At 37.5% G+C, this 21,972-nt stretch overlaps 5 protein-coding genes across 11 annotated transcripts; 3 read left to right on the plus strand and 2 right to left on the minus strand.

Annotated features, from left to right (window-relative positions):
* The first annotated feature begins 1,830 nt into the window (after positions 1-1,830).
* LOC132194530 (stress-associated endoplasmic reticulum protein 2) lies at positions 1,831-3,182 on the plus strand. The gene is made up of 3 exons (XM_059615850.1): positions 1,831-2,027; positions 2,498-2,570; positions 2,625-3,182. Exons 1-3 carry the CDS (start codon positions 1,944-1,946, stop codon positions 2,660-2,662), a joined length of 195 nt encoding a protein of 64 aa, XP_059471833.1. The 5' UTR covers positions 1,831-1,943; the 3' UTR covers positions 2,663-3,182.
* Positions 3,175-5,935, minus strand: LOC132194526 (phosphoacetylglucosamine mutase). The gene is made up of 3 exons (XM_059615842.1): positions 5,152-5,935; positions 4,030-5,095; positions 3,175-3,868 (listed from the first exon to the last, which is right to left on the minus strand). The coding sequence occupies exons 1-3, from the start codon at positions 5,247-5,249 to the stop codon at positions 3,275-3,277; spliced, it is 1,758 nt and encodes a 585-aa protein (XP_059471825.1). The 5' UTR covers positions 5,250-5,935; the 3' UTR covers positions 3,175-3,274.
* LOC132194525 (transcription elongation factor B polypeptide 3) lies at positions 5,509-8,734 on the plus strand. Of its 2 annotated transcripts, none has more exons than XM_059615839.1 (9): positions 5,509-5,704; positions 6,186-6,384; positions 6,589-7,484; positions 7,540-7,670; positions 7,734-7,825; positions 7,881-8,080; positions 8,149-8,298; positions 8,355-8,493; positions 8,561-8,734. In XM_059615839.1, exons 1-9 carry the CDS (start codon positions 5,636-5,638, stop codon positions 8,641-8,643), a joined length of 1,959 nt encoding a protein of 652 aa, XP_059471822.1. In that variant the 5' UTR covers positions 5,509-5,635; the 3' UTR covers positions 8,644-8,734. The 2 variants fall into 2 exon arrangements, with proteins under 2 accessions (XP_059471822.1, XP_059471824.1); XM_059615841.1 differs by lacking the exon at positions 5,509-5,704 and adding an exon at positions 5,794-6,027.
* Positions 8,735-10,167: 1,433 nt separating this feature from the next.
* LOC132194604 (piwi-like protein Siwi) lies at positions 10,168-18,280 on the plus strand. 3 transcript variants are annotated; one of them, XM_059615989.1, is made up of 10 exons: positions 10,168-10,296; positions 14,855-15,189; positions 15,289-15,500; positions 15,560-15,742; positions 15,832-16,155; positions 16,229-16,480; positions 16,538-17,089; positions 17,196-17,692; positions 17,809-17,956; positions 18,025-18,280. In XM_059615989.1, exons 2-10 carry the CDS (start codon positions 14,880-14,882, stop codon positions 18,139-18,141), a joined length of 2,595 nt encoding a protein of 864 aa, XP_059471972.1. In that variant the 5' UTR covers positions 10,168-10,296; positions 14,855-14,879; the 3' UTR covers positions 18,142-18,280. The 3 variants fall into 3 exon arrangements, with proteins under 3 accessions (XP_059471972.1, XP_059471970.1, XP_059471971.1); XM_059615987.1 differs by lacking the exon at positions 10,168-10,296 and adding an exon at positions 11,109-11,351; XM_059615988.1 differs by lacking the exon at positions 10,168-10,296 and adding an exon at positions 11,115-11,241.
* Positions 18,281-18,502: 222 nt separating this feature from the next.
* Positions 18,503-21,818, minus strand: LOC132194619 (sentrin-specific protease-like). 4 transcript variants are annotated; one of them, XM_059616019.1, is made up of 13 exons: positions 21,567-21,818; positions 21,122-21,234; positions 20,970-21,061; positions 20,772-20,916; positions 20,483-20,711; positions 20,300-20,427; positions 20,107-20,251; positions 19,838-20,036; positions 19,662-19,784; positions 19,474-19,611; positions 19,260-19,397; positions 19,110-19,196; positions 18,503-19,048 (listed from the first exon to the last, which is right to left on the minus strand). In XM_059616019.1, the coding sequence occupies exons 1-13, from the start codon at positions 21,644-21,646 to the stop codon at positions 18,887-18,889; spliced, it is 1,779 nt and encodes a 592-aa protein (XP_059472002.1). In that variant the 5' UTR covers positions 21,647-21,818; the 3' UTR covers positions 18,503-18,886. The 4 variants fall into 4 exon arrangements, with proteins under 4 accessions (XP_059472002.1, XP_059472000.1, XP_059472001.1 ...); XM_059616017.1 differs by having other exon boundaries at positions 18,505-19,048; positions 19,838-20,051; positions 20,300-20,424; XM_059616018.1 differs by having other exon boundaries at positions 18,506-19,048; positions 19,838-20,051; positions 21,444-21,583.
* Between the last annotated feature and the right edge of the window lie 154 nt (positions 21,819-21,972).

A 21,972-nucleotide genomic window follows, 5' to 3' on the forward strand; every position in this document is an offset into this window, starting at 1 on the left:
TTTTACAGAAACTTGAACAGCGCAATAACGCCGATGTCTCTCTTGTGTGAGACGACCGCGGCTTTTTAGTCCAAAAATTTTTGGGGCGGGTCGCGGAGTTTTTATTAATTATCTCGCCTGCTAATGAAGTAAAAATTGAGAAAATTCACAACTAAGCTCAAATACATCTATTGTTTTTTTATTGTGAGAATTCAGATTCTGAAACAGCTATTCAAAATTATTACAGTGTTTTTTCCACTTCAACTTTGACTGCAGCACATAGATTTCAAGTAAAAAACACAAATAAATTATGATTAGTTGCTTAAAGACTTGGCTCAAAACACTTGAAGCGTTCTTGTCAATGGCGTTAATAGAATAATTTAAATTTAATTCAACCTTCTTAAAAATGTGATGTTCATACTAAACTGCCGAGCGCAAATACTTTGCTCCCACTGGTCCGAATCGCATAATTCTAACGATGGTTGATTCAAAATTTTAAGCTCCAGAGCAAGAAGGTATTGTTAAAGCTCTAAGTGCCCTAGGTCACCCGCTGCCCTCTTGACCTCTGGTTTTTAATTTCAAATTAACTTTCATCAAAATTTGACAATTTTAATGCTGATTTCAACAAACCTAATATTGGCCGTATCAAAAATTGTGCACCCACATAATTATATTTTGTAAAATTAATAAATAATTTAGGAGAATAAGTTAGGAGCGCATTCTCATGCTATTTGTATATACGCTTTGTGAGATTTTCAACATTTTTAAGTCTCCTTGGATCACCTGTTTTTTGTGTTCTCTATTGTTATTGACGATTGCCTATACCTGACATGCTTCCTTCTCTTCTTCCACCCCCACAAAAATCTCCAAAGCAGGCAGCAGCAAGCGACCGATCTGTTTAGTTAGTGAGGCCGCGGCCATCCTCTGATAAACAAGTATGATTCTCGCCACTCGTCTTGTGTCGCGGTCGATCGTGACAAAAATATTTAAATAATTAAAAAAGTGAGTGTAAATATAAGGAATTTATAATAATTATAACGTGTTTAAATTTTCCAAACTTTATTTGAAATAAATATGAGAATAAAATATATATAATTTTAATTTTAACAAATAATTATTGATAAAAGCTGTTAAAATTAGTTAAAATTGGAAAATAAATATAGTTGAGATTTATGAATTTTTTTTACAATTAGCTTCTTGAACTTATGCGTGTTATCATCGCGGATCGCGAGTTGACCCAACCACGATGCACCGGGCACCCATAAATAAATAATTATTTTACTATTTTTAGCTTCTTTAATCTTTATATTGATAAAAGTTTGGGAATAAAGATTTTCGCTTCAACTATGCAATTTAACGACCGCGCAGAGTGCAGAGCTATAGGATTAATTGGATTAAAAAATGATTTCAGATTAAGATTGCATTATGCTTTCCGCAATTGCAATGGGCTTTTTTTCATGTTTGAATTTTGAAAAATTTAAATTACTAAATACTAAATTATGAGAATAATTAATCGTAATTAATAATGCTTTTTGAAAAGAATGCAGTCGCAAAAAGGCCAAAATGGGGCAATTGCCCCTTTTAAAAGGTCGATAATTAAATAATTTGACAATATGAATCATCTATTGATATATTGAATGATATAATATGATATTAATGATATACGCGATCGAGCGATCTAATCCTTGCAGCCTAGCGGACAGCGGGCTCTACTGCCTGCGGCCTGCGGTACTTTTGCTTTTGTTAAAAAAAAAAACAATTGACGATCGGCCGATAACCGGTTGTTGTTACGATCTCTGAACCTCAGAAGCTCTGAACCTGGCTTCCCGGGCCTGTGTTGTTTGTGAATTCGTCGCTCCAAGCTGTCTCTCCTGAAGCCGACGTGGCCAGCTCGGAAGCTCACTCGCCCAGCCGCTCTGTCAATTTTCCAGCCTTTTCCATTCCAGACTCCTCCGACCCACACAATGGCCCCGAAACAAAGAATGAGAATCGCCAACGAGAAGGCCAGCAAAAATGTGACCCTTCGAGGGAACGTCCCGAAGACTACCGTGAGTTCCAAAATCGAGCCCACAAAACTGCCTTTCACATCTGCACACTGAACACGTATTTCGTGTTTGTCCCACTTTTGCGAATATTTTATACTTTTTTGCGAATCTTTTGGCTTGAAATATAATATTTTAATTATAATCTGCCATAAAGTGTAATTATTTGATCTTGAATTGCTAATTTTCGTCTGAAAATTGTTCCATATGCGTGGCGCTGTTTCCTTCGGCATTGACCCTTGATGCCTCCAACTTATTTGCTTGTGTTTTTACATTGAGTTAAATAAAGGCCAAAGTATGTAAATACTTAAATAAATATATGATACAGAATATAATTTTTAAATGGAATATTTTGAGGCCTCGAGCCTCGATCTCTTTCGAAACTTCCTATTCTTTAAAATTATAATTTCTATCACTAATCTTGGCGACTTTTTTCCTGCAGAAGAATAATAATATATTGATATTTAAATTTCCAGAAACAAAGTGATGAGAAATATCCTGTCGGACCCTGGCTGCTTGCTTTGTTTGTTTTCGTCGTTTGTGGATCAGGTGAATATTTTGATAATTCCAAATTTCTTGTTATTTTTTGTTATTTTTTTTAAGCCATCTTCCAAATCATCCAGAGTATCAGGATGGCGTAAACTGTTGTGATGGCGTCTATGCTAAATTGAAACCATTGGACTTGAATGTGGACGTGACAACTGTAAAACAAACAGATCAAACTTCCGCCTTCAGCGACTCAAATCTTCTGTCCACCTCACTGCAAATTGAATATTCGTCAAGAAACAGCACAAACTTCCTGAAAAAATTATTCTTTAATCTTCTCACAATCATTCCCAGGGGTACACCATTTCAAAAGTAAAACAAAAAAATTCAAGTGGGCAGTTTATATAAAAAAAAACTATGGTGCCCTTTTCCATTTTTGTAACTGACAGTACAGCATCAATTTTCCAGTGCTTGAATATCATATTGTAAAACCCCTCACTTCTCAAGAAAAATTCTTTGTTAATTTATAATTCGCGATTTTTGTTATTTAAATTTTATGTTTGCACTTAAAATCAATTAAAAAGAAAAATTGAACAACGGCTGGAAAATGTCACTTAAATTATTGCAGCAACAAATGTATGCAATAAAATGTTGGAAAAAATTTACGTAAACAAACTCTTTAATTCCGTATAAATATATAACTCCATATCACCTTTTATTGAAATAACAGTTAAATGCAATTGCCAAAACAAATAGTCTTCATCTCTTTATGGCCGCCCTCCAGTACCACCTGCCAGATCATAGACGGCCCTGGCGACCTCGTCAGCCAGGCAGTCAGCTTGTGACTTTGACGAGGCTTCAGCATAGACTCTCACAACATCTTCAGTCCCTGAAGGCCGAACAAAGGCCCTGCCCTTTTCGTACAACGCCACGGTGGCGTCAATTTTGTCCTGCAGTTTTTCTGGCAAAACGCATTTTCGCTCTGCATCAGTGGTTGTAACCACATTTCTGTCCTTGACAGTGACCTTGAGCTGTCTGCTCGGCAGGTCAGTGTACGCCGTGTCCCAGTCGGCAATGCTCCACCCCTTGGCATGCAGGATGGTCTCAACTAGAAGCAAGTCCGACAGCGCGTCTCCGACAGTTTGGTTGATCAGCTCGCCAAAAAGAAGCAGCTTCTGTGCCGCTTTATTCTCCGTCTCTCCGAGGTTGGTGTCCTCGACGGCTTGTTTGATGAGATTGGTTGATTTTTGGCTGTAGATGACTGTGCCGTGGCCATTGGCTTCAAAGTAAACACCGATGTCAAACTCGAGGGCCTTGTGGTGGAGGTGCTTTACTCCAGTTGGCACACAAGCCACTGGCACCTATGAGAAAGGACAAGAATCATTAATATTAACAAAATAACCTTTATTATGTATTGAAAAAACATTAGATTTTGTGTATTTAGAAATTAAATTATAGAAAATTGAATTTGTCTAATTTTAGTATTATTAAAATTAATTTAAATAAAATATTTGTTGTTCACCTTCAGCGTCTTGGAAATATATTCTGTGGAGCTTCCGTTGGCATAAGCTGTCTGCACAAGGCCAAGATTAAGTTTCAGTTTGGACGCCGCTACCAAATCCATCAAGTGTCCTGCTACCAAAGTGGCAATTTTGTCTCCGTCCAGTAGATGAAATTGATTGGAGCTGTCGGTGTAGAAGTAGACGATGCGATCAGCGTCGCCGTCCACGGACACTCCACGTTTGTCTACAAAGAGTTTTACGCCTTCTGGAATGCATTGCCTAACCTTGACAAAGTCAGCACCACAGCTGAAATTCAGTCTGCCCTCCCCAGTATTGTACATGGTCACATTAAGCCATTGTTTCAACATTTCGTTAAACTTGGCCATCTTCTGAGCGCCAACACCGTTTGCTCCGTCAAAGTTCAACTCTGATTTGTAGTTGCCGTTGTCTCTGGGCAAGTTTTCCATCTCTTTGAGCCTCTCGAAGGCGCTGGTGATTCGATAGAAATATCCCTCTTCAGTGGGCTTGCCCAATTCTCCGGAAGCATTTCTGCTGGCAACCACAAAGTGCAGAATTGGTGTGGACACGATCCCAATATCTTTGACCTCGGCGCCAAGAATTTTGGCTCCTTCAATAGCTGCATCTGCTAGAGATGGACTGCTGGATCTGGTGTCCCGTCCGACAAAGACAAATGGACTCTGGGCTGCGTCTTCTAATGAGTTTCGAGATACCACCGCAGTCAGCAATTCGACCAGTTCAGTTTGGTTTTTGGCATTGGCAATTTCTGTGGCTATTACTTCCCATTCCGGCTCCAGCATCTCGCCCTGAGGATCACACAATTTGACTCCATTGTCTTCCTCCGGGTTGTGAGAAGCGGTGATCATGACTCCAACAGCCGCCCTTTTAACTGACGCTCTCAAGGCGGCTAACAACCCCATACGGTACAAGACGTGGGGTAGTTTCTCAGCTCGCTCGCGGAAACCGGCTGTTCCATACTGGATTGTAAACTTGAATGAATTCGAGTTTACATACTTTTCTCCCTGTGCAGCAGCATTGATAAGATTTTCTTTGCTGAACATTTTGAGTCTGGAAAAAATTGTTAGTTTAATTAAAAGTGGCAAATAGAACTCTGAAAATAATACCTTTCAAAGTAAAAGTTGCGTGCGTGTTGAGATACCGTTCGAAGAGCGGTCTGACTCGCCTTGAGTAGAAGAAAGTTGTTGCTAATCAGAACATACATCCAGACGGGGGCGGAGCCATATTTTTTTATAATTTGAATTTTCCGGGACGTGATCTTTCATTTAGCCAACATTATAAAGTAATCACGCCATTAGAAAAACTAATTATATCAATTTTTCAAATTAAATACATTATATATGTTTAATATAACTATTTAAATATAAATTTAATGGAAAAAACTTCTATTTGGTGATATAATATAAATTTTTAAGATGCAGACATAAAAAACTTTGGTTGGTGTCAGTGTCGACAGCTGAGTCTCCCTCCTCAACACCCAGCCGCAAGCCGTCAACATCCTGCAGCTCGGCTAATTTTGCGAGTTTCGCGAGCAAGAACCTCCTCTCCACCTTTTTGCATGTTATTTTGCACTAACATCGACGTGTAAATATGTCTGTGATAAGTTTCATCGAGCATTATCAACGCAGCATAAAGAAGAGCGAGGATGACGAGGGCAGGGTAAAGAATTTCGCTTTCATTGTTAGACTAGAAAACCGTGTGTCCCTCAGTCGAGTCAATGCCGATGACAAGTGACAAGCCTTGACGTCCATATGTACTGTACCTTAAGCTACTGCTACACGTACTGAAATCGGGTCAAAGTCAACCTCATCCGATCGTGCTGAAAGTGCGAACAGGCCGAGGCTGATATAAAAATAATCTTTTAATTTAAAATAGAAAATTCCCCTGTTCTCTGTCGCTCTTCACATTGGGGAGAAACCGCTCGCGTACTACAACTTCGACAACTTCATCCGTCTTACTGATGACGCTAGCAAAATTTTATTGTTTGTTAAAAAATTGTTTTAAAATTATCATCTCTTATTTTCAGTTCCTTCTTTCTGATTACAAAGCGGTCGCATTATAATTTTTTTTAACAATTTCTTTTTAATTATATAAATTAAAACTTAAATGATAAATTAAGTTCTATTTTTCACTGTTTCAGCTACTACACTGCCTTGAAAAGCTTGCAAACTTGCATGTAAAAGTTTCTGACCTGCAAGCAACAGGGATCGGACGCACCGTTAATTCTCTACGTAAAAAGCCTGGAAAAGTTGGAGAAACTGTCCGAGCCCTAGTGGCCAAATGGATGGAAATAGTGGAGAGCAACATGACTGAGGATGAAGAGGCCCAAGACCAATCTGGTACAATTTAATATTTAGTTAATACGTAAAAGCCTCTATTTTATATGCATAAAAATTTAAACCGGAATTATTCTATTTTTATATTAACACTTTATGCTAGTTTTTTTTTAAAAAAGCCTATATGGTGCTCTCTTCTGCTTTTAAATTTTTAAGAAATTTGTGTGAATTGCATACAGAATTTCAGATTTTGCTAATTCTGTACAGGTGACGAAGGCCATGCCAAGGAGAATGGCCGTCCAGATAGATTACTCGAAAAAAGTGTACTCTCGCCAGAAAATGGCACTAAAAAACACAATGGACTAGACTGTAGTGATAAAAATAAATCGACACGGAGCCACCAATCCTCCTCCCACCGTAGCAGCGTAAAGGAAGAATTTCACAAAGAAGAAAAATCAAAACATCGACACGGCTCAAGTGTGGATGACCGGAAAAGAACAAGTTCCTCAGACCATAGGCTAGACGCCTCAAAATCGAAACACAAAAGCAGCAGGGAGGACAAAGACAGGGATAGGTACTCATCGAATAGCAAGAGACCCAGAGAAGACAAGTCGCCAAAAAAAATTAAGAGAGAGCCTGTTGACGACGAGTTAGACAACCTGAATATGAAAAAACTAAAAATCTCCTCCCTCAGTGAACCTCCAAGAATTAAGGAGGAACGTCTCAGTCCCAGTTTAAATGCCGCAAGTAAATACGAAAAGCGCTCTTCGGTGAAAGTGAAAAAAGAAATTAAAAAGGAGAAGGAAAGTTCTAGTTTTTCCAGCTCTTTTGACATGGACGTGGTTATTCCTAAAATGAAGCAGGAAGATGCAAAGAAAGTGAAGGTTAAGAGTGAACGGCTAAGTCCTCCTCCGGGCTCCTCTAAGGACAAGGCTAAGCCATCGACGTCGAAGCTACATGCGCATGTGAATGTGAAGAAGGAGGTGAAAAAGGAGAAACATTCGGACAATTCGACAGACGAGGATGGTGGTGCGAATGCTGGCTTTAGTTTTGAAGATGCCTTGGGAAATCTCGATTACACTCCTACCAAGAAGAGTAAAGAGAAGAAGAAAAAGAGTGTTCCCAAGACATCATCTGTGTACAAACCCCTTCCTAGATCAGACGTATGTAATTCCATTCAATTGGTTTTTGGAATCTTACAAAGGCTCTTTATTTCAGGAATTAGCTTCATTGCTAGACCAGCCTGCCCTAACGTACAGACCGTTGCCGCATGTCCCACTGAAGAGTTCGAAACCCATTATATCGGAAGCTGACGATTTTTCTGATGTGCTAAAAAATAAAAACCAAAGGTCAGTGTCAGTGATAGATTGGTTGAGTATCTATTTGAAATTTAATCTTATTTTTGTCCTCAGAACTAAAGTTTATTCGGGGATGAAAGCATTTCATGGCGAAGTACCCACTTTGCAAGATTTGTGCATCAAGATACTGCAAGATAATGTTGATGGTTGGTCATTTTCTTTATAAATAAAGATAAATTCTCATTTCATATTTCTGCACAGCTTTCGAGCATGTAGGCAGTGTGCCATTCTTTTTGCTCGAGCCAGTGTTTTCACGGGCAAATGCATCGCAGCTGGCTCGCATAGAGCACTACAATCCGCAATTTGTAGAAGATCTTGACGCTCTATGGGAGTCTTTGGTCAGCAATGAGTTTAAGACTGCTATCAGGCAAGAATATGAATGCTGGAGAGATGTTTATGAGGTTGAACAATTAATTTCCATAGTTTGTTCCATCGGTTACTTACAAATTTTCCTTTTTTTCTATTTCAGAGATCGCTTTCTGAAAGGGAAGATAAAATGTCTCAGCTCGCTGCAAAAATAAAAGCTAATAATGAAGCCAGGAAAGCTCCACAACGAACCACCAAGTTAGCTTTTGAACACTCTTTGGTCAAGCCTCCTCGGAGTGTACGGAAACAGCAGGTATCTTACAAAATAATTGTGCATTTGTCTGTTTTTAACCTATAACTTTTTCCAAGGAAAAACATGGGACTGCTAGAGGATCTCTTCCAAGCAAAGTTTCTCAATCTTATGACTCGAATGAGGCTGGCCCGTCAGGAATGTCGTCCAAAGAGAGCACACTTGCTCGCACTGTCGGTCTCTTAAGAGACGGTCCTTGTAAGTCAAAAAGAAACTTCGATGAAATATTCTTCAATGCTATTGAAATTTAAAAATCCATTTGCAGCTACTGCGATCAAAGGTAAAAAGAGGCCAGCACCATTGATGCAGAAGACACTAAAATTCATGAAGACCAATTTTAGGCGGTGAAAAATTTGATTTTATTTATGATTTATGACTTTATGAGTGTTATCATTGAATTTTGATTAGTGTCCTAAATAAAATATTTCAATTTAAGGCAGATCATACTAAGTGATTTCTTTTCATATGGTTTATTTTGCCTAGATATCTCGCATCTTGAATGTAAATCATGCTGTTTTTTTCCAATTGAAACTGATTTTTGCTTGATCTCAGTAATTTCAAATATTAATTAAAGAAAATCGTCAAAATTAATTCATTTTGATTAATATAAGGGAGATACATATTTTCAATCTGAGTAAGTATGTCTATGCCAAAATATTTTTTTTATTCTGAAACCATTTCTTCTTTTTAAAGAAACACGTGAAAATGGTAAAAAAAGAACTAAAATTATAAATTCATTCAATTGAAAGCTAATTATTATCTCTATGAATAAAATTTGTAAAATTTATTTTCGATCAGTCATTCCGATTCCTGCTTAATTGCTTGAATCAATGTAAATTGAACAATTATATAAGTTTTTATCATTTTATTCCAAGATAATTAGCTAATATTTTAATCAATTGCAATCTTTTCATATTATTTAAGCACCCGTTTGACATAATAATTAGTACTTTCATAGGTAAAATTAATTTTATAAACAATATTTTTACTGACAGAAAATAGTTATGCACAAAATAATTTTTCCTGACTTTTTTTACGGCTTAAGTCTTCAAAAAACTTATAGATAATATCACAGGGTTATATTTAAGTATCACCTTGTATAAAATTTCCAGATTTAATTTCATGAGGAACGTGAAAACCTTGATTTTACGATATATGTAATATTTATGATATTTATGTAAAAAAAAACACGTGAAAAAAAAACTATAATTATAAATTCATTCAATTGAAAGTTTATTATTCGTAATTATTATCTCAATGAATAAAAATTCATTTGTATAATACTTTTGAGAAAATCGATCGATCATTCCTGCTTAATTGCTTGAATCAATGTAAATTGAACAATTATATGAATTATATATAAGTTTTTATCACCTTATTCCCAGAAATCCAAGATAATTAGCTAATATTTTATTCAATTGCAATATTTTCATATTATTTAAGCATCCATTTGACATAATAATTAAGTAAAATTAATTTTATAAACAATATTTTTTACTATGACAGAAAATTAATGCACAAAATCATTTTTCTTGACTTTATTTATGGCTTAACTCTACAAAAAACTTATAGATAATATCACAGGGTTATATTTAAGTATCACCTTGTATAAAATTTCCAGATTTAATTTCATTAGGAACGTGAAAACTTGATTTTACGATTTATGTAACATTTAAGTAAAAAAAGTTGAAGCTCAATTAATGGCATAAATATCTGTCAAATTATGAAAATATTTATATTTTTTAACAAAGAAAATGTTGAATTTTCTAATTCCACGAAAAAATTTCATTTATTTCCACTCTTTTGACCCGAAAAAATGAATTTATTCCATAAAAATTAAATAAAATTAAATTCATAGCAAAAAAAGGCGCGAGTCCCCTTGTGTGCCACTTCCCGCGCAGCGTCAAGGCAGGGCCCTGATTGGTCGAGCCGGAAATCTGAACCGAGTCGATGTCGTTGGGTGGCGTGCAAAAATCTTTCTCTTGCTCCCTGGACACCGAAGTAAGTATAGACGCATTTCCTCATATCTCTCGTCAAGATAAATTATTTCATAGATTTTTCATATTTTACGACGAAAAGAAGCTCATTATTCAAATTCCAGCCCTTTTATACACTTGCATCGACGGTTAAAATTTAATTTCCGTTCGAATTTCCGTATTCTTCAAAGATTTTTCGACTTCTACTATGTTTCAGTTTCACATTCTCACTCATTTCATGTTCAAAAATGATTAAATTTGAGCTGGCTCGTCGAGACCCCGCTGACATTACACATTAAGGCCCTGTTTCTATGGTAAAAGTTACCGATCACACCACTTTTTATACATCAAACACAAATTTTTTGGTCCTAGCGATCACATGACGTCACAAACCGGAAGTGCGCAGCCGCCTTCCGGTTCGAGCAATCGCGTCCCAATCGTAAGATTTTGTTTTATTTTTAATTAATTTTACGCGACTGACAGTCAAAATCATGTGTCATTTTCAGATGCAAATTTTCAAGATAAATCGAATTCTGTACTTACTTTTCCAAAAATTGGAAGTTAAATTAATTTATTTTGATAAAAACTGAAAAAATCCGGCTCATTTTTCATTCAAAGCGACCTGCTGCAAATTTTAACCGGAGAGCATGGATGTTTACATTTTTTTCCCGCTTCTCAATGAAATAAACTTTTGAACTGTCCATGTCAAAAGGCGGCTATCCAACCTTACGGGGTATAAATCGGCTCTCAAAGTATGCACTTCCGGTGACTTTTGTCAAAATCACGGTGGCAGCCCTTGCAGCGTTGCCAATCTTGGTTGCCAAGCAACCAGCAGGCAGTGGCCGGCCGGCAAAAACAATGGCGCCTGCCGCGACGAGTGTAAATCGTAAATAGTGCTGTTTATTTTTAATTTCATCAGTGAATTTGATCATTAACGAAATAAAGAGTGACCCTAAATCGTAAAAAATAGGTACTTACGCGAAATTTACTTCTATTTCTCGTGAACCAGAGTGAAAATTATGAATAAACTCGCTCTCAAGCCTCTCAACTTTGGCCTCGCTTCGGTTATCACCATTCAAAGTAAGTCGATTTACTTTTCTGAGGTCTGGAAATGCACTTTTCCAACGTAAAATTTAACGCAGAATCGCCTGGTCACATTAATTTTGCGATTTGGTCGGCCGCCGACTCGTACGCGGCCGAGACGTCACTTGCCACTGCCGCGTTTCATTTGGTGGGTCTTCGTCGGGGCCACCTTCGGACGAGAGCCGCTCGTTTCGATAGACTTTTGCGCGAATGCAGTATTTTTTTAGAACGCGTTAAAATAAATTATTCAAAGTTTCAGCATTGATAGATAATTAAGCCATGTATATTTTGATATGCTGGTTTTAAATAAATTTTGACTAGGAGCGAAGTTATTAACGTTTCCGCGAGACTTTTGTTTTTTTAATTTTAAAATTAGAAAAAAAATTTTAAACATAAAAACCCTAAAAGAAAAATGTTGCCAATTAAATTTCCTACAATTTCTTTCACAGGCTTGATAATGTCAAAATTTTTTTTACTTATGAACGGAAGGCTTAAAGTAAAAATATAATTTTTTAACATAGAAGAAAATTTTTTAGAATTTTTTTGAGATGGCCAATCGATTGGAAATTTAATTTTGACTAGGGTGAGTAAATTTCATCAAAAAATATTGAGCTGTTTTCAAGTTGCAGCTTCCTTTTTCATGAGCGCACTAATGCCGCCTTCGTCTTCAAAAGCGCTTAGAGGTGCCATCACATTTTAATTTCTTATTTTGAAACGGCGCATTATTTTTTGATGAAACATTCATTCTTAATTCAAAATTAAATTTCCAATCGATTGGCCATCTCAAAAAAATTCTAAAAAATTTTCTTCTATGTTAAAAAATTATATTTTGACTTTAAGCCTTCCGTTCATAAGTAAAAAAAATTTTGACATTATCAAGCCTGTGAAAGAAATTGTAGGAAATTTAATTGGAAACATTTTTCTTTTAGGGTTTTTATGTTTAAAATTTTTTTTCTAATTTTAAAATTAAAAAAACAAAAGTCTCGCGGAAACGTTAATAACTCCGCTCCTAGTCAAAATTTATTTAAAACCAGCATATCAAAATATACACGGCTTAATTATCTATCAATGCTGAAACTTTGAATAATTTAATTTAACGCGTTCTAAAAAAATACTGCATTCGCGCAAAAGTCTATCGAAACGAGCGGCTCTCGTCCGAAGGTGGCCCCGACGAAGACCCACCAAATGAAACGCGGCAGCGGCAAGTGACGTCTCGGCCGCGTACGAGTCGGCGGCCGACCTAATCGCAAAATTAATGTGACCAGGCGATTCTGCGTTAAATTTTACGTTGAAAGAGTGCATTTCCAGACCTCAGAAAAGTAAATCAAGGCACTCGATCTATCGGCAAACCTTGTCATACAATATTTCCGATTTTAATAAACTGCAAATTCGAGAATAAAAAGACGGGAAACGTTGTTTATCAAATCGAATGTCTAATTAAAAGCAGAATAATTTTAGTGTTATTTAATAAGTCAGTAAAAACCATCTTAGAGAATAATTAATGTTTTGAATTTTGCGAATTTTGATTAACAAAACATGTGATTGACGATGTGGCAAACCAGCAGCGCACAGAGCCACTCTCGCTCCGCTCGCGACGGTGGCGCCGCGTGGTGGCAAAACGCTCATAGAAACTGGGCCTTAATTGCTCTCAAATTTCGATTTCTGATTTTGGCCCTTTGGTTAAGTATTTTTTTTCTTCTAAAATTTGAATTGCCCAAATAATAAGTACTTTTAAACTTTTAATCCTCTTGCGAAAATTCTGTAAAATTAATATAAAAAATTTTTGCGATAAAAATCGTCTTCATATTTTAATTATCCTCTATCATTGCCTATATAATGTCTGGAGATTTCATTTTTCAACGCATTTTTATTCTAGACATTCCAGTCTCGCTTCACAAGTCTCAAGTTTCTCAATTTTTTACATCCATCGTGATTTCCAACTTTCCTCCCCCATGCACGCGTTGAGCTGTCGTCGCGTCTGCAAGCGCAAAAGCGACACAAGATTTAAGCGTCTGAACGTGTTCAAACACGATTTTCGGCCTTCCGCTGTTCCTTGACCGGCGATTGGTCGCTTTCAGCGCTTTTTGCCGCATAGCAACAATTTCCTCTTTCACGGGATTGGTCGATCGTCGCCAAACAGGATTTTACGAAAAATTGTGCGACCTGACAAACTTCGGACGAAATTGAGTTGCCAACTTGTTGCGTCATCATATCACACTCCAATTTTTCGCTTCCTCCTCCCGATTCATGTCTTTTCAATTTGTAGGTGGTAAAATATAAATTATTTCCAAATAATTTAAGATATTTTTAAAATGTTGCTTCATTCTTTTTACAAAACTATGGCACTAAAGAAACTTTGTCTCCTTAAAAAAAATATACCCAGGCCATAATGCTATTTTTTTTTCATGGATTTATCTCAAAATTGAACTGTTCGTTCCTGAAGATAAATAATTATGATCCAAGAAATTAATTTTTTTTACGAAGTACTTATGACTCTTTTGATTGAATTTTGCTAAATGTGAAATCTTTTGAAATTATATTTGAAGTTTAATCTCTACAAAATAAATTTTGGGATCGATGAACTTAGAAAATTTTACCATCGCATAATCGTAGTTCTTTTAAAGGAAGTTGCTTCTCATCTTTCCTTTTTAAGTTTTTATCCTTCCAATATGCTCCCTGCTAAAATCGACGAAGAGTGGTTTACTCACTGACAAACATTAATTATTCATTTTCATCTTATTTATCAAAATCTTAACCTATTCGTTATCATTGGAATGGGGACAAGTTTATTTCATTTTGCCGTGTAAAATTTTTCGCTATAGCGACTATAGCGTGCACAAAAAACTTTGCAATTGATTTAATTGTTCATGGTTTTGGTCGAAAATGGACGTTTCTTTTTGCAGATGATAAATTATGCTAAGCTTGTGCAAGAGCAATGAATTTAACAACATAATTCAAAAAATTTCAGCTCCGATCTTTTATTTAAATATTTCGAGCACAAATGTAATTCGAACGATGCAACCTGTTGGGCATAGATGCTCACCAGGTTGCATAAGTTAGTCTTTTTAGTGAAATTTTATTATGAAGTTGAAATAAACAGGAAAATTTTTCAAGGTTGGACCTTTTTGTGATTGCAATTACTAAAATTTTTGAAAAGAGATCTCAATCGCATGCGATCAAATGTAATCACCTTTTGATCAACTTTACTCTTTTAAAAATGGTCCTCACACATCTTGAGAGGGCAAATGACTGAGTGAGTTGTAAGTTTTTTTTATCTTATAAATGTTGGTTTTGAAACAATAGTTTAAATTTTACAGTTGGTAAAAATTTTTACAGGCATTATCTTGATTACCTAAAAAAATTCACTTTTATGCTCATAAAAAAAAAGAGATTGATAGAGCAATCGCAAATTTGCTGATTGATTCCACAACTTCTACTTTATCAAACTATAATAAGTTTCAACCAAGTTTTAAAAAAAAAAAAAAAAAATTTGATTTTAGGTTTTGAAAGGATTCTATTTCAATCATGGAACCAACCCGCCGTCCCATTGGCCGAGCTCGGGGCCGAAGCACCCGAGACATGTCTTCAGCCTCCTCTGACATCAGCAGCGTTGGGGGCCTCTCTTCCTTGGAGGCACCCCCTAATATGCCAGCGACTAGTTTTGGTCGCGTCCCTGGCGCCCCTTCAATGGCTCCTCCGCCACGCCCGAGGAGCCCATCTTCACTCTCCACTGTCTCAAGCCTTGCTACCAGTAGCAGCTTCCGCCCCTCGTCCGCCAGGGGCTCAGAGATGTCCGTCCTTAGGACTCGACCTGAAGCCATCACCAGCAAGAAAGGTATTTGAAATCAATCTGTTGTTGCTAATACTTAAAAAATTTAGTTTTTCTATTTATTGAATCTTTCTTTAATACACACTACTCGCATTTGCTTAAAAGGCTCTACTGGTCAGCCCATCAACCTGATGGCTAACTACTTCAAACTTTGCAAAGTGACCAACTGCACTTTGTACCAGTACCACGTTGACTTTACACCTGAGGAGGATAGGCCCAAAGTGAGGAAAGCCCTTTTGAGGAAGCATGCTGAAGAACTCGGTGGCCACCTCTTTGACGGCATGATCCTCTACTCTGCCAGGCAATACAAGAATGAAGTATATAAAATATTCAATATGTCGATCTCCTGCAGGATATTGAAAATAAAAAATTCCAGCCTTACCAGCTTCGCAGCACCAATGATGATGGATGTGAACTGATCATTACCATCAAATTGACCAGGATGGTTGAAAAGGGTCACCAAGAGTACATCCAGTTCTTCAATGTTCTGATGAGGAGGTGCCTCCAGCTGCTGAATCTGCAGCTTGTTGGCAGGAACTTTTTTGATCCTCATGCCAAGGTGAATAATTTTGAAAATTCGATTTTTTTTGCTGCATTCAATTTTAATTTTAAAAAGTGCTACATATAACTTTTAATACATAATTACAGGTTGTGATGGGCAACCACGGCATGGAGTTGTGGCCTGGCTACCAGACTTCCATCAGGGAGCACGAGCAAGATATTCTGATGTGCACTCGCATCACTCACAAGGTTATGAGGACTGACACCGTCCTTGACCTGATGGTGGAAACCCAGAAAAAGGGTGGAGACTGGCAGAAAAACTTCTGCGACAGCGCCCTTGGCTTGGTGGTCCTGACAGACTACAACAACAAAACGTACAGGATTGATGATGTTGATTTCAAAGTGTCCCCTAGATGCAAATTCTCTCTCAGAGAGAAGGGTGAGATCTCTTACGCCGAGTATTACACTCAGGTAGGTTTTGCACACGGCAGTTGATCCCATAAATATATTTAAAAAAATCCAAAATTCTCATCTAAAATTTTAGCGCTACGGCATCAATATCAGAGTGTTGGACCAGCCTCTCCTGATCACCAAGTCTAAAGCCAAGGAAATCAGAGCTGGGATGTCAGAGACGGTCTTCCTGATCCCTGAGTTGTGCCGTATCACTGGCCTCACTGACCAAATGCGCAGTAACTACAGGTTGATGAGTGCTCTTGCGGAGCACACAAGAGTGGGACCTTCAAAGAGAGTGGAAAAGATGATCCAGTTTGCCAGGCGTTTGATGGGAGAGGACAAGGTATATACATTTCTTAAATAAAAACAACAAAATCCTACGAAATTCTCCTTTTGTTAGATTGTGAAGGAGCTCTCAGACTGGAACATGCAGATCGAAGATAGCCTTGTGCAGTTTGAGGGCAGGGTGCTTCCGCAAGAGAACATCATTCAAGGACGAGAAGGCAGAGAACTGCGCTACCCTGCTGGCCCCACTGTTGATTGGACCAAGCAACTGAAAAGGACTGAGATGCGAGAGGCGCCCCACTTGACCAACTGGGTGGTTATGGTGCCCAGGAACATTGAAAGGGAGACCTGCAACTTTGTGAACGCAGTCATTGACGCAGCCAGACAAATGGGCTTCCAGATGGATATTCCGAAGCGCTGGGACATGAATGATGACCACCAGTCCACTTATGTGAACGAGCTTGAAGAAATGCTCTCCCAATGCGTGCCAAAACCCAGCTTGGTGCTTTGCGCTGTGTCGAACAACCGCGGTGACCGCTACAGTGCTATCAAGAAGAAGACCTTGGTCGACCGCCCTGTTCCAACCCAGGTGGTCACAGTGAAGGCCATGACCAACAAAAACCTTCAATCAATTGCCTGCAAAGTGGCAATCCAAATCAACTGCAAGGTTTGTGTTTATTCTCAATTTAAAAAAGAAAGCTAGAAATATGAATTTTTAAATATAATTCAATGCCGACGAGAGTATTAAACATTTTTTCTTGTTGAATTTTTAGGTTGGTGGTGCGCCTTGGGCCGTCGAGATGCCTATGCGTGGCACCATGTTTGTCGGCTTTGATGTCAGCCACGACACCATGAACAAGAGCATCTCATATGGCTGCATTGTGGCCTCTTTGAACAACAGCCTCAGCCGCTGGTACTCTGTGGTTTCAGCCCACAAGTCTTCTGAGGAAATGAGCAATGAGGTGTCTGTCAACCTGGTCAAGGCCCTAAGGAAGTACCAGGAAGTCAATGATGGCCACCTGCCCTCCAGGATCATCATCTACAGGGACGGTGTTGGTGATGGCCAGATCCCGTATGTCTGCAAGCATGAGATTTCCTTGATCAAGGAAAGGTTGACAGAGATGTATCGTGGCGATACCTGGAGGATGGGATTCATCATTGTGTCCAAGCGTATCAACACCAGGTTGTTCAGCTGCACTCGCCCAGGTGCCCCTCCAACAAACCCACCTGCTGGCACTGTGGTTGATGACTGCATCACCTTGCCTGAGAGGTGTGTATTAAATTCATACAACAATTAATATACATTCATTTTAAATTTCATACATCTAAAAAATGATAAGTTTCTTTCATTTCTAGTTTAAAGTTTAAATCATTGTAATTTTGTAGATACGACTTCTATGTCGTGAGCCAGCATGTGAATGAGGGCACTGTGTCACCAACCTCCTACCATGTCATCTCTGACAACACTGGACTTGACCCTGACAAGATGCAGCGACTGGCCTATAAAATGACCTACGTCTACTTCAACTGGAGTGTAAGTGTTACAATTGAAATGAATGGAATATTTCAACTATACTATAATAAAAAAAAATGTTTTTTTAGGGCACTGTGAAAGTCCCAGGCCCAGTGCAGTATGCCCACAAGCTGGCTGCAGTGACTGCCATGTACCTGCATCGTCTGCCAAGCCCTGAAATTGCTGACCTGCTGTACTTCCTTTGAAGATCTTTTTAAGTTTTTCTGCCTAGTGCTTATTGTATATTTCTTGATTCTCATTTTAATTTCTGACGCACTTCGGCTTTTTTCAAATAACAGTTTTTCTGCACTTTGTATGGAATTGGTGGCAAATAAAAAGTAACTAGAAAAGTTTGTTATTTCATTTTTTTTTAACAAGACCAAGCCAAAGGAGAAAAATATTTTGTTAATTATAGAATCAATATTGATTTTTGTTATTAAATTAATTTATTTTCATTTGTGCAAAATATATAGCTCAGATTTCGCTGATCTCTGGCTGATGCTGCATGTAATAACAAATTTTCAAGGGTAGTGCGATTCTAAATTTGGTTAAATTGTGAGAAATATAATCAAAAGATAAAAATCAAATGCTGATTGGGCCTGCTAATACAAACAAGCTCTTTATTGAATTTTTGTTGCACTGTATTTGGAAGAGAATTTAATAGTGTGCTCAGTTTTTTTTAACATCCAAAATTGCTTGGATATTTTTAAACAAACTTGCTTTTTTGATATTTGCCGGTGGGACTATGTTCAAATAATAAGAATAATATTCTTTACAATCAGAAATTTATGATTTTCAACAACAAATCTTTCTTTATCATGTTGTAAATAGCATTCCTCGGAATTCTTAGTTTCGTTCATTCACAAGTTCAAACTTAGCATTAAGCTTGAAAAAATTATCATCCTGAATTATACTAAAATAAACTCTAGAAAGGCACAAAGAAAATCTGCACTAAGCAAGTAGTTTTTTGGTTAGAATTTCAAACACCATTCTCCTCCTTAACAGCGGCATGTCATCCTGAGTAAAGAGGTATTTCCCCCGTCGAGAAGCAGCCTCCGCAAACATGCACGCAAACACACCACAATCATAACCATTGTGTTGCTGTGGAATATCCTAAAATTATAAAAAAAAATTAAAGTGAGTCTGTTTCTGTTGTTACATGATTTAAAATCACCTTTTCCTGCACAACCTTCCAAGACGATGTGTCATAGCGTGCTTTCTTCTTATCAAGACTTTCGTCTTCCAAATATTTTAGTAGCAACTAAAATTGTAAATTTGAATAAAAGTTAAGAATAGATTACATGCCATAATATATTCTACTTACTGTAAGAACAGCTGGATTTGAGGTAAGCATGCTATCAAAATAGTGGGCAGTTTTATTCTTCATGTCCAGAATTGACATACACCAGTGCACTCCAAGATGAATGGGAATCACAATGAGATCATGTGCAAAAATGTCCACCTGTGGCAAACAATTGAATAAATCAATAGAATAATTTGAATCTTGCTTGTGTCAAAAAATTAAAAACAAAACATGCCTTTTTGGTCCACCGTTTCAAAAGTTGATGGCCACTCTGACGCAGCTTTGGGTAGAAGAAAGTGTTGAAAGTGTGAACTTTGGGGTAGTTGTCGAGGTTTCCCCTCTCTCGAATGAGCTCCATGTAGAAATTGATCACCTTAAATTTGAGAAATTAATACATTATTTTAAATAAACTATCTAGCGTACTTCATCATTCAGCCAGTTCCGATCGGCAAGAGTGCTGATGTCTTTGCGAGTAATGTCAGTATTGAACCCAGACACCAGCACTTCTTGCGGAGGTCTAGGAAACAAAGCTCTGTCCACGATTTCCTGAAAATCCGTTTTGAATGAGTAATGAGAAAATAACTATTTCTTTAATGTACATTAGCCTCGTCTGGCAACTCTGGCAGCTGCTCTTCTTCCTCGAGAAATTCTTCCTCCTTTTCAGTATCAAACAGGGCCAAACGAGCAATGCACTTTGAAACGTATTGTGCCTCAAACGCGTTCTTGCTGTGTCCTTCAGCTAGCTCATTCTCTTTCTTGGCCTCTTCAAGTTCTTTGGTAAGTACTTGCTTCTGTTTGCTATAGACAATTTGGCTAGAGACAAAAACGCATAGAGCAAAATCTTTAAAAATCAAGATTAAAAACTAACATATCTTCAGCAAATCCTTCCCTCATGCTGCTTTTTCCCTTTAGATATTGTGCATAAGTATTTTTGACCGCAGGAGGAGTCTTCAGCACTTTGATGTCGCTGTCTAGAGTGATCAAGTCCGGTACCTTTGCTTTGGTTAAAGGGACTAAAAAAAAGTTAAAAAACTGGAAATTCGATGCTAAAAAGGACTCACCAATGTTCAGTTTCTTTATGTCTCTCGGCTTGACGTCCAGATACTTCTTGTATTCTTTTTCATCGAGAGTCAGGTCAATCAGTGGAACTTTCTTGGGCTTGACTTGATCCTTCATGACAAATGGCCTGCTGCAGTATTATTTTCGTTATTTTTTTTTCTTTTTTCCCAGTACCTGAACATTACCTGAACGTAGGATTCGACGCAGTTTCCAAGATCAGTTTCCTATAGTCCAGAACCTCTTGATGATTGTAGCCATTGGAGAGATTAGTTGGTCGGATGCACTGACGAATTATTGAAGATTGCACATTTATCCGTTGACTGTGGTCGCTCCTCTTAGGAGTGCTAGAAAACGGATTCTTAGGATAATGGAGAACGCGGGTCTTCCTCCGAATATTAGGGTTTGTCCAGCTTTCTTCATTGTACGAAAAATAAATATTTGATTAAATTTTTCGCACTCACAAACTTTTCTTACTGTTTGAACCCATGGTGAAGCGTTGCTTGTATGTTTCAGTAATCTGTTGATCATGAGTCTGCTTGGTCCCCAGGGGTATTCTGGATAACCCTGGATGAAGTTTGCTCGTAATAGCGCTTCCAGCTGGGTTTGGTAAAATGCGAACCTATTGTGTTTATAATGGAATTTGAATTCTGATAAAATAAAAATAGGCCTTACCTCAGCCTCAGTATTCTCAGGTTCAGAGGGTTTTTTGTTAAACATTGTGAACGTCGGAATTTTGGATGTGGAGGGAATCTGATCGGAAATTGCTGGGACAAAATGAAAAAAAATATTTTTACAATACTCAATAAGAAAATCTTATTGTTTACCATTAGCATTTCCAGAACCTGAGCTGCCAGCAATGCCAGCATCAAGTTTTGACATCTTCGGAACTTGGTAATTGTAGTGTGGCAAACCTAGATCCTCTTCATTGTTTGGATACCTAAATTAAAGTCAAAATTTTATATTATTCAAGTCGTGTATTCAAGAAAGCATCATTTATATCACTTTGCAACTACACAATAAACAGTTAAATATTAATGGTATTTTGAGTTTAAAATAAATGAACGTATGTATTTACATAATAAATAATGTGTGTCATCAATACAAATTATTTATGTAGCCCTCTCGACAAAGCATTCAAATTATTACCCAGAAAAGTCGCTGCTGAGAAAACTGGCCGCTCTCTTCATAGAATATTTTGCCTTATTTGGCATGATAGGTGCTAAGTATTTCTGCTAAAAATGTTCTAGGAGGGCCTTCACACATTCCTACCTTCTTTTTCGATTGCGTTCTTTGTTTGGACTAAAAAATTCAACGATTCTTCCAACTACGCTGCGAACGCCCTGGATCATTTTCAATCCCGCAAGGTCAGTGGATTTTTTACAGGTATCGGTGAAGTGTCAGAGAGAAGCAATAAAAACGGTAGAAAATCCGACTGTGTGCACAATTTTGCTGTTTTTCATTGCAAAGCGAGGTGAGTTGAGAACAAACGTCGCAATCGGTCGCAATGGTAATGGTTGCTGGTTGCTGTTGTCGCATTGCTACCAGCCTTCGAGAATCGCCCCTGAATAAATTGCAAATTTTTTGAATGGTATATTTTATTTTTTTTATATTCCCTCGTAAATTTGTAATAAATTAAATATTGTGAAAAATTTTGCTTTACATCGTTGGGGGGGGG

This window comes from Neocloeon triangulifer, unplaced genomic scaffold (genome assembly GCF_031216515.1).
Source record: "Neocloeon triangulifer isolate White Clay Creek 2 clone unplaced genomic scaffold, ASM3121651v1 ptg000008l, whole genome shotgun sequence".
Taxonomy (NCBI): Eukaryota; Metazoa; Arthropoda; class Insecta; order Ephemeroptera; family Baetidae; genus Neocloeon; species Neocloeon triangulifer.

What these genes read in the sequence shown, in the direction of transcription:
- LOC132194619 (XM_059616016.1), bottom strand. Translation starts at nt 21,646, where the DNA reads ATGATCCAGGGCGTTCGCAGCGTAGTTGGAAGAATCGTTGAATTTTTT. An exon ending in AGGTTCTGGAAATGCTAATG is followed by an intron (nt 21,062 to 21,121) that starts GTAAACAATAAG and finishes ATTTTGTCCCAG; the next exon opens with CAATTTCCGATCAGATTCCC. An exon ending in CTGAGAATACTGAGGCTGAG is followed by an intron (nt 20,917 to 20,969) that starts GTAAGGCCTATT and finishes TAAACACAATAG; the next exon opens with GTTCGCATTTTACCAAACCC.
- LOC132194526 (XM_059615842.1), bottom strand. Translation starts at nt 5,249, where the DNA reads ATGTATGTTCTGATTAGCAACAACTTTCTTCTACTCAAGGCGAGTCAG. An exon ending in CGCAACTTTTACTTTGAAAG is followed by an intron (nt 5,096 to 5,151) that starts GTATTATTTTCA and finishes AATTTTTTCCAG; the next exon opens with ACTCAAAATGTTCAGCAAAG. An exon ending in ATATTTCCAAGACGCTGAAG is followed by an intron (nt 3,869 to 4,029) that starts GTGAACAACAAA and finishes CCTTTCTCATAG; the next exon opens with GTGCCAGTGGCTTGTGTGCC.
- LOC132194604 (XM_059615989.1), top strand. Translation starts at nt 14,880, where the DNA reads ATGGAACCAACCCGCCGTCCCATTGGCCGAGCTCGGGGCCGAAGCACC. An exon ending in ACGCCGAGTATTACACTCAG is followed by an intron (nt 16,156 to 16,228) that starts GTAGGTTTTGCA and finishes CTAAAATTTTAG; the next exon opens with CGCTACGGCATCAATATCAG. An exon ending in TGCATCACCTTGCCTGAGAG is followed by an intron (nt 17,693 to 17,808) that starts GTGTGTATTAAA and finishes GTAATTTTGTAG; the next exon opens with ATACGACTTCTATGTCGTGA.
- LOC132194530 (XM_059615850.1), top strand. Translation starts at nt 1,944, where the DNA reads ATGGCCCCGAAACAAAGAATGAGAATCGCCAACGAGAAGGCCAGCAAA. An exon ending in GGAACGTCCCGAAGACTACC is followed by an intron (nt 2,028 to 2,497) that starts GTGAGTTCCAAA and finishes TTAAATTTCCAG; the next exon opens with AAACAAAGTGATGAGAAATA. An exon ending in TTTCGTCGTTTGTGGATCAG is followed by an intron (nt 2,571 to 2,624) that starts GTGAATATTTTG and finishes ATTTTTTTTAAG; the next exon opens with CCATCTTCCAAATCATCCAG.
- LOC132194525 (XM_059615839.1), top strand. Translation starts at nt 5,636, where the DNA reads ATGTCTGTGATAAGTTTCATCGAGCATTATCAACGCAGCATAAAGAAG. An exon ending in GCGAGGATGACGAGGGCAGG is followed by an intron (nt 5,705 to 6,185) that starts GTAAAGAATTTC and finishes TCACTGTTTCAG; the next exon opens with CTACTACACTGCCTTGAAAA. An exon ending in TCTCTTAAGAGACGGTCCTT is followed by an intron (nt 8,494 to 8,560) that starts GTAAGTCAAAAA and finishes ATCCATTTGCAG; the next exon opens with CTACTGCGATCAAAGGTAAA.